This window comes from Coregonus lavaretus (genome assembly GCF_964263955.1).
Source record: "Coregonus lavaretus genome assembly, chromosome: 11".
Taxonomy (NCBI): Eukaryota; Metazoa; Chordata; class Actinopteri; order Salmoniformes; family Salmonidae; genus Coregonus; species Coregonus lavaretus.
This window is the reverse complement of record NC_139998.1, coordinates 40885156-40903393: the sequence shown is the minus strand read 5'-3', so window position 1 is coordinate 40903393 and position 18238 is coordinate 40885156. Positions and strand designations below refer to the sequence as shown.

Genomic DNA, 18238 nt, shown 5'->3' with positions numbered 1-18238 from the left:
GCTTAGTTGGCACTGATCCCTCCTTTCCATATAGACGTAGCTCACATTAGGCATAAAATACTCTGTAATGTATCGTAAATAGTGCGTGTTTGCAGAGGATAGTGGATTCATGTTTAGTAATGCGATGAGGCCAATGCACTTTGCAAGACTTATGCTGCAGAGAGCCTCCGCAGATCCCACGACCTGTTGCTGAAGCCGGGAGAAGGAGAGAGGAGAGCCGCTTGAGAAGGATACGACTGCCTTGGAGACGAGAGCCCGTGGTTTCTTTGCTGAGGAAATCATGCAGTTTGCAATCTGGCTGGTTGGACTAATGTGTCATCTGTCAGCACTTGTCCGGAACTCCTTGGAATACCGATTACATCCGAAACAAGGTAGCCTACTTATCTTTTTGATTTATGGTAGGATCCACCCGGTTAAAATGCGATATTTTTCATTTACATTTTAGTAGAAGCTCTTATCCAGAGCGACTTACAGTTAGTGAGTGCATAAATTTTTTCATACGGGTCCCCCGTGGGATTCGAACCCACAACTCCTGGCGTTGCAAGCGCCATGCTCTACCAACTGAGCTACACGGGATATCTGAGAGTATGATTAACATGTTTAGTAGGCTAAATGGCACTGAGAAAATATGCCAGTAGATTAACAGTACATTGTAGTTTACATGTTGTCATATTAAATAGTTGAATGTTCAAAACTGTTAAATTGACATCTCTATTGGCTACATTTGTTACCATTATAATCTAAAATGCACTTTTCCTTGCCTTTTAGAAAGTTTCATCAAACAGTTGTCATCCTATGAAATTATCACCCCGCTGCGGATAAATGATTTTGGAGAATCATTCCCCCACAAGATGCACTACAAAAGGAAACGGAGAAGTGTAAATGCAGATTATTCGGCTGGTTTACGTGTCCACTACAGAATTGACGCATTCGGACAACGCTTTCATCTCAATCTAACCGCCGACTCCGGTTTTATCGCCCCCACGTACACTGTGACACATTTGGGAGCGGAACACAGCAATGCAACAGAGTCCCGCCAACAAGACCTCAGTGATATGCGGCACTGCTTTTTTCGCGGACACGTCAACGCCAAGATTGAATCCACTGCAGTCTTCAGTCTGTGCACTGGCCTTGTGAGTATGACTCTAAATGTAGATACTTTTTATCAGACATTGCTGACAAGTCTCCCTGGCAATTCCCATGTCAACGGATTCCAAGCATATCCCCTATAACACACTAGTGAAGTGCATACGTGTAACATGAGCATGTGTGGCTTGACATGTGTCATTGACCACAGTGTGAGCAGGGACAGGGGCAGGGCAGCATCCCATCTTGTGCCTATTCAGCAGTAATACCACTGGGGTGATGCTGCTATTACACACGATTTACATAATGTCCTCTGCTGGATATTGTTTCCAAAGTGGGTATCTGTGACATACATGTGTTTTTAAAAATGATTAAACACCTTGGACACACATTTTGTTTATTTGTATTGTGTCAATTACGGAATGACACATAACCTTGGCCTCTTGGAATATATGTATACACATACACTACCGGTCAAAAGTTTTAGAACACCTACTCATTCAAGGGTTTGTAGAATAATAGTGAAGACATCAAAACTATGAAATAACACATATGGAATCATGTAGTAACCAAAAAAGTGTTAAACAAATCAAAATATATTTTATATTTGAGATTCTTCAAATAGCCACCCTTTGCCTTGATGACAGCTTTGCACACTCTAGGCATTCTCTCAACCAGCTTCATGAGGTAGTCACCTGGAATGCATTTCAATTAACATGTGTGCCTTCTTAAAAGTGAATGCATTTGAGCCAATCAGTTGTGTTGTGACTAGGTATGGGGGGTATACAGAAGACAGCCCTATTTGGTAAAAGACCAAGTGCATATTATGGCAAGAACAGCTCAAATAAGCAAAGAGAAACGACAGTCCATCATTACTTTAAGACATGAAGGTCAGTCAATACAGAACATTTCAAGAACTTTGAAAGTTTCTTCAAGCCATCAAGCACTATGATGAAACTGGCTCTCATGAGGACCGCCACAGGAATGGAAGACCCAGAGTTACCTCTGCTGCAGAGGATAAGTTCATTAGAGTTACCAGCCTCAGAAATTGCAGCCCAAATAAATGCTTCAGAGTTCAAGTAACAGACACATCACAACATCAACTCTTCAGAGGAGACTGTGTTAATCAGGCCTTCATGGTCAAATTGCTGCAAAGAAACCACTATTAAAGGACACCAATAAGAAGAAGGGACTTGCTTGGGCCAAGAAAAACGAGCAATGGACATTAGACCAGTGGAAATGTGTCCTTTGGTCTGGAGTCCAAATTTGAGATTTTTGGTTCAAACCGCCGTGTCTTTGTGAGATGCGGTGTGGGTGAATGGATGATCTCCGCATGTGTATTTCCCACCGTAAAGCATGGAGGAGGAGGTGTTATGCTGTGGGGTTGTTTTGCTGGTGACACTGTCTGTGATTTATGAAGAATTCAAGGCACACTTAATCAGCATGGCTACCACAGCATTCTGCAGCGATACGCCATCCCATCTGGTTTGAGCTTAGTGGGACTATCATTTGTTTTTCAACAGGACAATGACCCAACACACCTCCAGGCTGTGTAAGTACTATTGTACCAAGAAGGAGAGTGATGGAGTGCTGCATCAGATGACCTGGCCTCCACAATCTCCCGACCTCAACCAAATTGAGATGGTTCGGGATGAGTCAGAACGCAGAGTGAAGGAAAAGCAGTCAACAAGTGCTCAGCATATGTGGGAACTCCTTTAAGACTGTTGGAAAAGCATTCCAAGTGAAGCTGGTTGAGACAATGCCAAGAGTGTGCAAAGCTGTCATCAAGGCAAAGAATCTCAAATATAAAATATATTTTGATTTGTTTAACACTTTTTTGGTTACTACATGATTCCATGTGTTCTTTCATAGTTTTGATGTCTTCACTATTATTCTACAATGTAGAAAATAGTAAAAAATAAAGAAAAACCCTTGAATGTGTAGGTGTTCTAAAACTTTTGACTGGTAGTGTATATTTACTTTTAATAACCCTGTTGTGTTCTACAATGACACCGTGTATGATGTCATCAGGGATGTTTAGCCTACCCACTATACTCTCTGGACACTTTCATTGTGTATCTCTGTCTTATACATGGACTCTTATCTCATAGGGCTATAATGAAGTTATTGGGGGTTAATTGGCTTACAACTAAGTCGTTAGAGAATAATATAATTTAGATTAGAATTTGCATCACTCCCTTGTCACTTCATTGAAGTTTCAGTGGCGTGAGAGAATCAGATTGTGCTGAAGGCATTACTTTATGGGTCAGATAGGGTTACTGTACAGGGGCAGGGTTTGACCTCAAAGGGGTTTTGCCTGGGGTAACTGGCACTGGCCATGTATCAGATGTATAAATTAACTAGCACAAAAGATAATCAACTGATTGTGTTTCCAGTGAATCACACCCTTCTCTTACCTCTTTTATTTATGTACTTTCATGTTCAGTGGATGCCTTCAGATATACCGTACATACAGACAGTACCTCACCTTCTGGAAAAAGAATAAATAAGATATAATATTTACAAGATTTGATTGTCATTCTGCCCAACTTGATGTACTGTATGAATTCAAGCTCTTTTCCAAACATTAATATATGACTTCAAGCTCCTTTCCAAATGTGTTTGCATCCGTAAAGTTTATTAGTACCCTCTGTGATGTTATCATCAGTCATTGAGAACGACAGGACAATAGGCACAGAGAGAGCATCAGTACACCCATGGCTCTAGGCTATTGGGTCATAAACGTGTTGGCCTGGTCTCTGAGAGTGGAGGCTGCTGGGGCTTCGTTGGACAAGCACATTTTGGTGTGATGAGGTCATTAAGGGATGATTAAGCCTCTAAAACAAAAGAGTCATTTTGAGAAGAAAGTTTCCCTTCTCTCTGATGCCTAAAGGCTTCCCTCCGGGGGGGCTAGGGGCCTTGTATCTTTTCACAGTGTGGTGTGACTTGTGGGAAACAGGAGAAAGATCCTGGCCTGTGGATAATTACTCTGAAGGTGCTGAGAGGAATCTAGAGGACGACTCACACCGTGGGAAATGTGTGTCCTAGGGACTTCTCTGTTTAAAGGAACATAATGGGGGTACATTCAGAATGCCCCCTATGTATCCCATATGTCCCTCTCTCTATTTCTACAGTCAGCTGCCAAGTGATGGATGTCCGTGTAAAGATCCGATGCTAGACACTTTAATGGTCTGTTTAACCTAGGAGATGGACTGTCTTTACTGTACGTCACATTAGATGAGTCAGCCTATAGGGCATGACTGTGGTCTTTGCTAGCTGTGTGCCAACAGACAGAGATTCCTCACCTTGGACTTGACCTGAAGCTCTCTGTGGAGTTCCCTCCACCATGGCCTTGACCTGAAGCTCTCTGTGGAGTTCCCTCCACCATGGACTTGACCTGAAGCTCTCTGTGGAGTTCCCTCCACCTTGGACTTGACCTGAAGCTTTCTGTGGAGTTCCCTCCACCATGGCCTTGACCTGAACAGGGATTTTGGGAAATTCCTGAAAATTATATCAAGGCTTTAGACGCTTCCGATAGGCTAATTGACATAATTTCATTCAATTGAAGGTGTACCTGTGGATGTATTTCAAGGCCTACTTTCAAACTCAGTGCCTCTTTGCTTGACATCATGGGAAAATCTAAAGAAATCAGCCAAGACCTGTAGACCTCCACAAGTTTTGGTTCTTCCTTGGGAGCAATTTCCAAACGCCTGAAGGTACCACGTTCATCTGTACAAACAATAGTACGCAAGTATAAACACCATGGGACCACGCAGTTGTCATACCGCTCAGGAAGGAGATGCGTTCTGTCTCCTAGAGATGAACGTACTTTGGTGTGAAAAACGCAAATCAATCCCAGAACAAAGCAAAGGACCTTGTGAAGATGCTGGAGGAAACAGTTACAAAAGTATCTATATCCACAGTACAACAAGTCCTATATCGACATAACCTGAAAGGCCGCTCAGCGAGGAAGAAGCCACTGCTCCAAAACCGCCATAAAAAAGACAGACTACGGTTTCAACTGCACATGGGGACAAAGATTGTACTTTTTGGAGAAATGTCCTCTGGTCTGATGAAATAAAAATATAACTGTTTGGCCATAATGACCATCGTTATGTTTGGAGGCAAAAGGGGGGGCTTGCAAGCCGAAGAACACCATCCCAACCGTGAAGCACAGGGGTGGCAGCTTCATGCTGTGGTGGTGTTTTGCTGCAGGAGGGACTGGTGCACTTCACAAAATACATGGCATCATGAGGAAGGAAAAGTATGTGGATATATTGAAGCAACATCTCAAGACATTAGTCAGGAAGTTAAAGCTTGGTCGCAAATGGGTCTTCCAAATGGACAATGACCCAAGTATACTTGCAAAGTTGTGGCAAAATGGCTTAAGGACAACAAAGTCAAGGTATTGGAGTGGCCATCACAAAGCCCTGACCTCAATCCTATAGAAAATGTGTTGGCAGAACTGAAAAAGCGTGTGCGAGCAAGGAGGCCTACAAACCTGACTCAGTTACACCAATTCTGTCAGGAGGAATGGGCCAAAATTCACCCAACGTATTGTGGGAAGCTTGTGGAATGCTACCTGAAACGTTTGACCCAAGTTAAACAATTTAAAGACAATGCTACCCTATACTAATTGAGTGCATGTAAACTTCTGACCCACTGGGAATGTGATGAAAGAAATAAAAGCTAAAGATAAAGCAAAGCAGTGCGATAAAAACAACAACACAGAGTTACATATGGGGTAAAACAAAACAAAGTCAAAAATACAACAGAAATACATATATATACAGTGTGTGCAAATGTAGCAAGTTATGGAGGTAAGGCAATAAATAGGCTATAGTGCAAAATAATTACAATTAGTATTAACACTGGAATGATAGATGTGCAACAGATGATGTGCAAATAGAGATACTGGGGTACAAATGAGCAAAATAAATAACAATATAGGGATGAGGTAGTTGGGCGGGCTAATTTCAGATGGGCTGTGTACAGGTGCAGTGATCGGTAAGGTGCTCTGACAACTGATGCTTAAAGTTAGTGAGGGAGATAAGTGTCTCCAGCTTCAGAGATTTTTGCAATTTGTTCCAGTCATTGGCAGCAGAGAACTGGAAGGAATGGCGGCCAAAGGAGGTGTTGGCTTTGGGGATGACCAGTGAGATATACCTGCTGGAGCGCAGACTACGGGTGGGTGTTGCTATGGTGACCAATGAGCTAAGATAAGGCGGGGATTTGCCTAGCAGTGATTTATAGATGGCCTGGAGCCAGTGGGTTTGGCGACGAATATGTAGTGAGGACCAGCCAACAAGAGCGTACAGGTCACAGTGGTGGGTAGTATATGGGGCTTTGGAGACAAAACGGATGGCACTGTGATAGACTACATCCAATTTGCTGAGTAGAGTGTTGGAGGCTATTTTGTAAATGACATCGCCGAAGTCAAGGATCGGTAGGATAGTCAGTTTTACGAGGGCATGTTTGGCAGCATGAGTGAAGGAGGCTTTGTTTCGAAATAGGAAACCGATTCTAGATTTAACTTTGGATTGGAGATTCTTAATGTGAGTCTGGAAGGAGAGTTTACAGTCTAACCAGACACCTAGATATTTGTAGTTGTCCACATACTCTAGGTCAGACCCGTCGAGAGTAGTGATTCTAGTCGGGTGGGCGGGTGCAAGCAGCGTTCGGTTGAAGAGCATGCATTTAGTTTTACTAGTGTTTAAGAGCAGTTGGAGGCTACTGAAGGAGTGTTGTATGGCATTGAAGCTCGTTTGGAGGTTTGTTAACACAGTGTCCAATGAAGGGCCAGATGTATACAAAATGGTGTCGTATGCGTAGAGGTGGATCTGAGAGTCACCAGCAGCAAGAGCGACGTCATTGATATACACAGAGAAAAGAGTCGGCCCAAGAATTGAACCCTGTGGCACCCCCATAGAGACTGCCATAGGTCCAGACAACAGGCCCTCCGATTTGACACATTGAACTCTATCTGAGAAGTAGTTGGTGAACCAGGCGAGGCAGTCATTTGAGAAACCAAGGCTATTTAGTCTGCCAATAAGAATGCGGTGGTTGACAGAGTCGAAAGCCTTGGCCAGGTCAATGAAAACGGCTGCACAGTACTGTCTATTATCGATCGCGGTTATAATATCGTTTAGGACCTTGAGCGTGGCTGAAGTGCACCCATGACCAGCTCGGAAACCGGATTGCATAGCGGAGAAGGTACGGTGGGATTCGAAATGGTCGGTGATCTGTTTGTTGACTTGGCTTTCAAAAACTTTTGAAAGGCAGGGCAGGATGGATATGGGTCTGTAACAGTTTGGATCTAGAGTGTCACCCCCTTTGAAGAGGGGGATGACCGCAGCAGCTTTCCAATCTCTGGGGATCTCAGACGTTACGAAAGAGAGATTGAACAGGCTAGTAATAGGGGTTGCGACAATTTCGGCGGCTAGTTTTAGAAAGAAAGGGTCCAGATTGTCTAGCCCAGATGATTTGTAGGGGTCCAGATTTTGCAGCTCTTTCAGAACATCAGCTGTCTGGATTTGTGTGAAGGAGAAGCGGGGGGGGGCATGGGCAAGTTGCAGCGGAGGGTGCAGAGCTGGTGGCCGGGGTAGTGGTAGCCAGGTGGAAAGCATGGCCAGCCGTAGCAAAATGCTTGTTGAAATTCTCGATTATTGTAGATTTATCGGTGGTGATAGTGTTTCCTAGCCTCAGTGCAGTGGGCAGCTGGGAGGAAGTGCTCTTATTTTCCATGGACTTTACAGTGTCCCAAAACTTTTTGGAGTTAGTGCTACAGGATGCAAATTTCTGTTTGAAAAAGTTAGCCTTTGCTTTCCTAACTGCTTGTGTATATTGGTTCCTAACTTCCCTGAAAAGTTGCATATCGCGGGGGCTATTTGATGCTAATGCAGTACGCCACAGGATGTTTTTGTGCTGGTCAAGGGCAGTCAAGTCTGAGGAGAACCAGGGGCTATATCTGTTCTTAGTTCTTTATTTTTTGAATGGGGCATGTTTATTTAAGATTGAGAGGAAATTACTTTTAAAGAACAACCAGGCATCCTCTACTGACGGAATGCGATCTATATCCATCCAGGATACCTGGGCCAGGTCAATTAGGAAGGCCTGCTCGCTGAAGTGTTTTTGGGAGCGTTTGACAGTGATGAGGGGTGGTCGTTTGACCGCGGACCCGTTACGGACGCAGGCAATAAGGCAGTGATCGCTGAGATCCTGGTTGAAGACAGCGGAGGTGTATTTAGAGGGTAAGTTAGTCAGGATGATATCTATGAGGGTACCCATGTTTACGGATTTAGGGTTGTACCTGGTAGGTTCGTTGATAATTTGTGTGAGATTGAGGGCATCTAGTTTAGATTGTAGGGTGGCCGGGGTGTTAAGCATATCCCAATTTAGGTCACCAAGCAGTACGAACTCTGAGGATAGATGGGGGGCAATCAATTCACATATGGAGTCCAGGGCACAGCTGGGGGCTGAGGGGGGTCTGTAGCAAGCGGCAACAGTGAGAGATTTATTTCTGGAAAGGTGGATTTTTAGAAGTAGAAGCTCAAACTGTTTGGGCACAGACCTGGATAGTATGATAGAGCTCTGCAGGCTATCTCTACAGTAGATTGCAACTCCACCCCCTTTGGCAGTTCTATCTAGACGGAAAATGTTATAGTTGGGGATGGAAATTTCAGAATTTTTGGTGGCCTTCCTAAGCCAGGATTCAGACACTGCTAGAACATCAGGGTTGGCGGAGTGTGCTAACGCAGTGAATAACTCAAACTTAGGAAGGAGGCTTCTGATATTTACGTGCAGAAAACCAAGACTTTTACGGTTACAGAAGTCAACAAATGATAGCTCCTGGGGAGTAGGAGTGATACTGGGGGCTGCAGGGCCTGGGTTAGCCTCTACATCACCAGAGGAACAGAGGAGGACTAGAATAAGGATACGACTAAAGGCTTTAAGAACTGGTCTTCTAGTGCGTTGGGTACATAGAATAAAGGGGGCAGTTCTCCGGGCGTTGTAGAAAAGATTCAGGGCATTATGTACAGAAAAGGATATGGAAGGATATGAGTACAGTTCAGGTAACCCTAAGCGTTGGGTAACAATGAAAGAGATAGCGTCACTGGAGGCACCGATTGAGCCGGTCTCGGCGTGTATGGGGGGTGGAACAAAGGAACTATTTGAGGCAGTTTGAGAGGGACTAGGGGTTCTACAGTGAAATTGTATAATAAGAACTAACCCAAACAGCAATAGGCAAGGCATAATTGACATGGGAGAGAGGCATAAAGCAGTCACAGGTGTTATTAGAGAGAGCTAAGACAACAACTGGAAATAGCGATATAGTTTGGGCTGAGGCTAAACAGAATAAACAGGACAGGGTACCGTGTAAAGGAACAGTCCAGCAGGCATCAGCTGTGCAGCTGAGTGATCATAAGGTCCAGTGAACAGCAATATGTGAGTCCGAGAGCAGTTCAAATTGGTGCTTCAGCACAGCTAGCAGGGAGCACAGTTGTAGTTTGCGTGTGCTAGCGGGCCGGGGCTGGCAGATGGATCTTCGTGGTCGTCGCAACGGGAAGCCTGTTGAAACCACATCAGACTATTTCGTCGGCAAACCAGTCGTGTTGGATCGGCGGGGCTCAGTGTCAACACTAGGAGGTCCCGTCCGGTTGACAGAGAGGTAGATAGCCGGGAGATGGGCCTGAGGCTAGCTCAAGGCTAACTGGTGCTTGCTATAGGGCAATGGTAATTAGCCAACAACAGGTTGCAGCTAGCTAGCTGGTTGCGATGATCCGGCGCTAGGGTCCAGTGATTCCGGCAGAAAGTCCAATAAGCTCTGGGTCGATAGCACGCTGTGCAGACTGGCCGACGAATTGTCCAGGCTAGAGCTGGCTGGTGGATAGTGTAGGCCACGGACAGTGGTGAAGACGCTAACGGTGACTAATAGCAAATAGCCATTCAGTCGCAGCTACCCTAGCTACACTAGTTTCAAGCTTAAGGTTCTTGATGAAAGTTATAAAGAAATAATAGAATCCTTTCCACGTTGGGTGAGGCGGGTTGCAGGAAAGTATATTTAGTTAAAGAATGAAAAGTAAAAATTGAGAAATATATACAAAAATAGACAAAAAAACAAGAAACGGGATATTTACACAAGGACAATGAATAAAAGCGAACGCACTGCTACGCCATCTTGTAGCATTGTAGCAAAGTGTCATTTCTTCAGTGTTGTCACATGAAAAGTTATACTCAAATATTTACAAAAATGTGAGGGGTGTACTCACTTTTGTGAGATACTGTATATATTTTTTAATAATATAAACATTGAGAACTAACAATCAACAAAATACAAGCTAGACAGTCAGGGAAAATTGAAAATTCCAAAAACAATGACTTTAGCAGTATTCATTTTGTTATTATGTTTGAGCAAAAGAACACAGCATTAGCCATGGCAAAATGCATAGAATTGCAGGAAATTTGCTTTAAAACTGCAAAAATGTATCTCAGCTCAATGGAGAAATGTGTAGAATTGCAGGAAATTGGCATAAAAAATGAAACAAATTCATTACACCACCAAGATGGGGGGCCTCTAAAATATTCTCTAAAATATTAGCTGCGCCGACAGGCCGACCACGCTCATTGCCATGCCCCACTGCCACGCTTCCTGTCACGCCCACCACCTAAGCTCCTTTTTGATCCAGAAAAAACCCTGCTGAAGCTCTCTGTGGAGTCCCCTCAACCATGGCTTTGACCTGAAGCACTCTGTGGAGTCCCCTCCACCGAAGGCCCATTTCAGCACCCATTCCTGAACAGCAACCGTTGTCTGTCCATCTGAACCTCATCTTCAGATTTCCAAGTGAATAGGAACTAACACTAGACCCCTGACACCATGCTTCCTCGTTTGTGCAAACAAAGACTTGACACTTGGTGTGGGTATAGCCGTGTGGGAACGTTTTGTGGGAATATGGGAAGAAGTAAGGAGTGAGGACCACAATGGGAGTGAGGACCACAATGGAAATGAGGACCACAATGGAAATGAAGAACAATGGAAATGAAGATCACAATGGAAATGAAGGTCACAATGGAAGTTTGAGGACCACAATGGAAATAAGCCTCCAGGCTTTATTGTGTTTCTATCCTCAATAATGTTTTATGTATGGAATGTTGTCTCCGGCTGGAGCAGCCTTCTGCTTTTAACTATCCAATAAATGAAATCAATCAATGAAGTCCATTCCTCATTCTGACAATGTACTACTACCTCATTTTCAGATTTGGTCTGATAGAAGTTGGTAGATGTCATACAGAGTTGTACAATGTTAGGTAGGTCATTGTCAGTCTGTGCATCACTACAGTCTCGTCCCCAGGCTCTATTGTGCCCAGTCTCTAGATCATCAACTCAGTAATCACTCAGTCCTTGACATTACTGTAAAGTACCTAGGTGAATGCCTTAGGCTGAGGCTGACATTCACCTTGACATTACTGTAAAGTACCTAGGTGAATGCCTTAGGCTGAGGCTGACATTCACCTTGACGTTACTGTATAGTACCTAGATGAATGCCTTAGGCTTAGGCTGACATTAGCCTTGACATTACTGTACACAGTACCTGAGTGAGTGCTTCAGGCTGACAGTGTCTGTCTGCACTTTGACATAATGTTCTGCTGCATGGGATAGGCTGCTACAAGATGTCTTCTGCTTGATGGCCTTGTGTACAAACACTTCCACCCGGAACATACTGCCAGTACCATGCCTCTTAATGATACAGTGAAACTCTGCTCAATGCCAGCACATTCACATTCACATTCACATTCATTTGTCTACTGTACTGCCTTCAGAGGAGCTGAGTGGGGCTGCCTGCCTGCGCTCAAGGTAGTTTACACACAGTGTACAAGGAGAGAGAGAGAGAGAGCTTCTGCCAACTTGCAAAAGTTTGTTTCCTCTGCTTTGTGTCATGTTATTACAACCCAGTCATTATATTGAACTTGGGCTCAGGTTGTTCTCTCATCATATAGCTAGGCCTGCAACACTCAGGCTTTCCAAGATGCAATGGTGTGTGTGTTCAAGTGTTTATCCCATCAATCGTGAACGGAAAAGAGGAAATGTACATTATTATTATGGCTGTTATGGCTATTATTTTCCATGTCCTAACTGGATATTTTCCGTTGTCAAACACCGATCACTTGTGGAGATGGTCATGGAAATTTCCCCCAAAAGATAACATTCCACTGCACAATATCCTGTTAAAGTGTGCGTATGAAATTACCATTGTCCTCACAGCCGAGTGAGCCAGCGAGTGGCTGGCTGTTGAACTAAGCAGCTTTGTGAGGGCCTCACTCATCCTCCACATCAATATTTGCATTTCTCTGACAGCAGCCCCATCCTGTCACGATGAAAAGTATTGCACTCTCAAATACCATCAAAACAACAGTTTTAAAGCCACAGTCTGTATTTATTTGCTAATGTTGTGTGATTTTACCCCTTTTTCTCCCCAAATTTCGTGATATCCAATTGGTAGTTACAGTCTTGTCCCATCGCTGCAACTCCCGTACGGACTTGGGAGAGGTGAAGGTCGAGAGCCATGCGTCCTCCGAAACACGACCCTGCCAAGCCGCACTGCTTCTTGACACACTGTTCGCTTAACCCGGAAGCCAGCCGCACCAATTTGTCGGAGGAAACACTGTCCAACTGGCGACCATGTCAGCGTGCATGCTCCCGGCCCGCCACAGGAGTTGCTAGAGCGCGATGGGACAAGGACATCCCGGCCGGCCAAACCCTACCCTAACCCGGACGACGCTGGGCCAATTGTGCACCGCCTCATGGTTCTCCCGGTCACTGCCGGCATCTCATCAGATGTCCTGAGGACGATGCTGTCATCTCACCCTTTTTACACAATGTCCTCAACTCAAATAATTAATAATTCTTCAGGCATTCCAGAATATAAACGATAGAATTTGCGTTAAAATAAAATACAATCATTTACTTCTGGCCTTAATAAGAACTGTGCCTGTGGTCTTCCATTTCCTCACTATGTTCCTCACAGTGGACACTGACAGATTACATCTCTGTGATAGCTTTTTGTAGCCTTCCCCTAAACCATAATGTTGAACAATCTTTGTTTTCAGGTCATTTGAGAGTTGTTTTGAGGCCCCCACTTTTTTTGCCACTCTTCAGAGGAGAGTCAAAGAGAACAACAACTTGCAATTGGCCACCTTAAATACCTTTTCTCATGATTGGATGCACTTGTCTATGAAGTTCAAGGCTTAATGAGCTCACCAAACCAATTGTGTGTTCCAATTAATCAGTACTAAGTAGTTAAAGGTATTCAAATGAACAGAATGACAAGGGTGCCCAAATTTTTGCATAGCCTATTTTTCACATCTGATTTAATTTCATACAACTTAATATTGCTACACTAAAAATCTTTGTCTGGACAATACCCCAGTACTCAGCTTTTATTAGAAAATGAATGGCATGCCACTGTGATCATTTTCTGTGACGACAGAGTAAATTATTATGCAGCCTCAGAGGGGTGCCCAAACTTTTTTATACGACTGTATAACTAGGAATAAAGTGACTAGTCAACAGGGTAGATAATAAACAGTAGCAGCAGCGTATGTGATGAGTCAAAAAAAGTTTGTGCAAAAAGGGTCAATGCAGATAGTTAAATAGTTAACCAAATAGCTACCCGGACTAACTATTTAGCAGTCTTGTGGCTTGGGGTTAGAAGCTGTTCAGGGTCCTGTTGGTTCCAGACTTGGTGCATCGGTGCCACTTGCTGTGCGGTAGCAGAGAGAACAGTCTATGACTTGGGTGGCTGGAGTCTTTGAAAAACATTTGGGCCTTCCTTTGACACCGCCTGGTATAGAGGTCCTGGCCTCCTCCCTATAGGCTGTCTCATCGTTGTTGGTGATTAGGCCTACCACTGTCGTGTAGTCAGCAAACTTAATTATGGAATTGGAGTCATGCGCGGCCACACAGTCATGGGTGAACAGGGAGTACAGGACGGGACTAAGCACGCACCCCTGAGGGGCTCCCCTGTTCAGGGTCAGCGTGGCAGATGTGTTGTTGCCTACCCTCACCACCTGGGGGCGGCCCGTCAGGAAGTTCAGGATCCAGTTGCAGAGGGAGGTGTTCAGTCCCAGGGTCCTTAACTTAGTGATGAGCTTTGAGGGAAGTTAGGTGTTGAACACTGAGCTGTAGTCAATGAACAGCATTCTCACGTAGGTGTTCCTTTTGTCCTAGTGGGAAAGGGAAGTGTGGAGTGCAATAGAGTTTGCGTCATCTGTGGATCTGTTGTTGCGGTATGCGAATTGGGTGCAGGGTGTCTGGGGTGATGGTCTTGATGTGAGCCATGACCAGCCTTTCAAAGCATTTCATGGCTACAGGTGTGAGTGCTACGGGGCGATAGTCATTTAGACAGGTTAACTTAGTGTTCTTGGGCAAAATCACTATGGTGGTCTACTTGAAACATGTAGGTTTTACAGACTGGGTCAGGGAGAGGTTGAAAATGTCAGTGAAGACACTTGCCAGCTGGTCAGCACATGCTCTGAGTACGCGTCCTGGTAATTCGTATGGCCCTGCAGCCTTGTGAATGTTAACCTGTTTAAAGGTCTTACTCACATCGGCTACAGAGAGCGTGATCACATAGTCATCCAGAACAGCTGGTGTTCTCATGCTTGGTTCAGTGTTGTTTGCCTCAAAGCGTATTTAGCTCGTCTGGTAGGCTTTCATCACTGGGCAGCTCGTGGCTGGGTTTCCCTTTGTAATCCATGATAGTTTGCAAGCCCTGCCACATCTGACTAGCATCAGGGCCGGTGAAGTAGGATCCGAGCTTAGTCCTGTATTGACACTTTGCCTGTTTGATGGCTCGTCGGAGGTCGTAGCGGGATTTCTTATAAGCGTCCGGATTAGTATCCCGCTCCTTGAAAGTGTCAGCTCTAGCCTTTTGCTCAGTGCGGATGCTTCCTGTAATCCATGGTTTAAGTACATACGGTCACTGTGGGGACGACGTTGACGATGCAGTTAATAATGGAGCTGGTGACTGATGTATTAAACTCCTCAATGCGATCGTATGAATCCTGTAACATATTCCAGTCTGTGCTAGCGAAACAGCTTAGCATCTGCTTCATCGGACCACTTCCGTATTGGGCGCGTCAATGGTACTTCTTTTTTAGTTTTTTGCTTTTAAGCTGGAATCAGGAAGATAGAGTTATTGTCAGATTTGCCAAATGGAGAGCGAGGGAGAGCTTTGTATGCATTTCTGTGTGTGAAGTAAATGTGATCGATAGTTTTTTCACATTTAGTTGCACAGGTGACATGCTGGTAGAAATGAGGTAAGATGGATTTCAGTTTCCCTGCATCACCGGCCACAAGGAGCACCACCTCTGGATAAGCATTTTCTTGTTTGCTTATGGCCCTATACAGCTCGTTGAGTGCGGTCTAACTCAAGCGAGCAGAATCTTGAGACTTCCTTAATATTAGAGATCATGCACTAGCTGTTATTAATAAAGAGACACACACATCCCCCCTTTAAATCAAATCAAATCACATTTTATTGGCCACATGCGCCGAATACAAGAGGTGCAGTCATTACAGTGAAATGCTTACTTACAGCCCTTAACCAACAGTGCATTTATTTTTTAATAAAAAAGTAAAATAAAACAACAAAAAAGTGTTGATAAAAAAAGAGCAGAAGTAAAATAAAATAACAGTAGGGAGGCTATATATACAGGGGGGTACCGGTGCAGAGTCAATGTGCGGGGGCACCGGCTAGTTGAGGTAGTTTAAGGAATATGTACATGTGGGTAGAGTTAAAGTGACTATGCATAAATAATTAACAGAGTAGCAGCAGCGTAAAAAGATGGGGTGGGGGTGGGGGGGGGGGGGGGGCAGTGCAAATAGTCCGGGTAGCCATGATTAGCTGTTTAGGAGTCTTATGGCTTGGGGGTAGAAGCTGTTGAGAATTATTTTGGACCTAGACTTGGCACACCGGTACCGCTTGCCGTGCGGTAGCAGAGAGAACAGTCTATGACTAGGGTGGCTGGAGTCTTTGACAATTTTGAGGGCCTTCCTCTGACACCGCCTGGTATAGAGGTCCTGGATGGCAGGAAGCTTGGCCCCAGTGATGTACTGGGCCGTACGCACTACCCTCTGTAGTGCCTTGCGGTCGGAGGCCGAGCAGTTGCCATATCAGGAGGTGATGCAACCAGTCAGGATGCTCTCGATGGTGCAGCTGTATAATTTTTTGAGGATCTGAGGACCCATGCCAAATCTTTTCAGTCTCCTGAGGGGGAATAGGCTTTGTCGTGCCCTCTTCACGACTGTCTTGGTGTGTTTGGACCATGATAGTTCGTTGGTGATGTGGACACCAAGGAACTTGAAGCTCTCAACCTGTTCCACTACAGCCCCGTCGATGAGAATGGGGGCGTGCTCAGTCCTCTTTTTTTTCCTGTAGTCCACAATCATCTCCTTTGTCTTGGTCACGTTGAGGGAGAGGTTGTTATCCTGGCACCACACGGCCAGGTCTCTGACCTCCTCCCTATAGGCTGTCTCATCATTGTCGGTGATCAGGCCTACCACTGTTGAGTCGTGCCTGGCCATGCAGTCATGGGTGAACAGGGAGTACAAGAGGGGACTGAGCACGCACCCCTGAGGGGCCCCCGTGTTGAGGATCAGTGTGGCAGATGTGTTGTTACCTACCCTTACCACCTGGGGGCGGCCCGTCAGGAAGTCCAGGATCCAGTTGCAGAGGGAGGTGTTTAGTCCCAGGATCCTTAGTTTAGTGATGAGCTTTGAGGGCACTATGGTGTTGAATGCAGAGCTGTAGTCAATGAATAGCATTCTCATGTAGGATAGAGTTATGGATGGTCAGATTTGCCAAATGGAGGGCGAGGGAGAGCTTTATATGCGTCTCTGTGTGTGGAGTAAAGGTGGTCTAGAGTTTTTTTTCCTCTGGTTGCACATTTAACATGCTGGTAGAAATTAGGTAGAACGGATTTAAGTTTCCCTGCATTAAAGTCCCCGGCCACTAGGAGTGCTGCCTCTGGATGAGCGTTTTCCTGTTCACTTATGGCCTTATACAGCTCATTCAGTGCAATCTTAATGCCAGCATTGGTTTGTGGTGGTAAATAGACGTCTATGAAAAATATAGATGAAAACTCTCTTGGTAAATAGTGTGGTCTACAGCTTATCATAAGCAAAACCTCGAGACTTCCTTAGTATTTGATTTTGTGCACCAGCTGTTGTTTACAAATATACACAGACCGCCACCCCTTGTCTTACCGGAGTAAGCCGTTCTATCCTGCCGATGTAGCGTATAGCCTGCTAGCTGTATGTTGTCCATGTCGTCGTTCAGCCACGACTCAGTGAAACATAAGATATTACAGTTTTTTATGTCTCGTTGGTAGGATAACCGTAATCTTAGGTCATCCAATTTATTCTCAAATGATTGAACATTGGCTAATAGGTTTGATGGAAGAGGCAGTTTACTCGCTCACCGTCGGATCCTTACAAGGCACCCCGACCTACGTCCACGATATCTCTGTCTCTGTCTCATGCGAATGACGGGGATTTGGGCCTTGTCGGGTGTCTGTAGGATATCCTTCGCGTCCGACTTGTTGAAGAAAAATTATTCGTCCAATACGAGGTGAGTAATCGCTGTCCTGATATCCAGAAGCTCATTTTGGTTATAAGAGACGATGGCAGAAACATTATGTACAGAATAAATTACAAATAATGCGGAAAAACACACATAATAGTACAATTGGTAAGAGGGCTGTAAAACGGCAGACATCTTCTCCGGCGCCATTCTATACTTTTTTAGCTTACCCGAAGCTGCCGTTCTGTCCTGCCGATGCATAAACAGCTACATGAACATTATCCATGTCCTCGTTCAGCCACGACTCTGAGAAACATAGGATATTACATGATGGCCTATCCATATACTGCGGCAACATGATCAGACATTCAAATACTGCCACGGCAAGATCGTGTTACTGCCACTACAAGTCTGGTCAAATTAAGATCAAACATCTGTACTAAGAGGGATTACCAGTGTGATCAATGGTGATTGACAGAGACCTTTCTAAGTAGTTTTTTTCTGTTTCCCTATTTTCCATGGCTAAATATAGATATTTTTGGAAGACAGTGTACTTTTGGAAGATTTTCGTT

General features: G+C 44.7%; 1 protein-coding gene across 1 annotated transcript in view; it reads left to right on the top strand.

Annotated features, from left to right (window-relative positions):
- Nucleotides 1–280: 280 nt before the first annotated feature.
- The window catches only part of LOC311137674 (A disintegrin and metalloproteinase with thrombospondin motifs 20-like), a gene marked incomplete at both ends in the record, with an annotated part of 157378 nt that continues 139420 nt past the window's right edge, over nt 281–18238 (top strand). Inside the window, 2 exons of the mRNA XM_084172202.1 lie at nt 281–371; nt 769–1133. Coding sequence (XP_084028328.1) covers nt 281–371; nt 769–1133 — 456 coding nt within the window. The remainder of the gene's footprint in view (nt 372–768; nt 1134–18238) is intronic.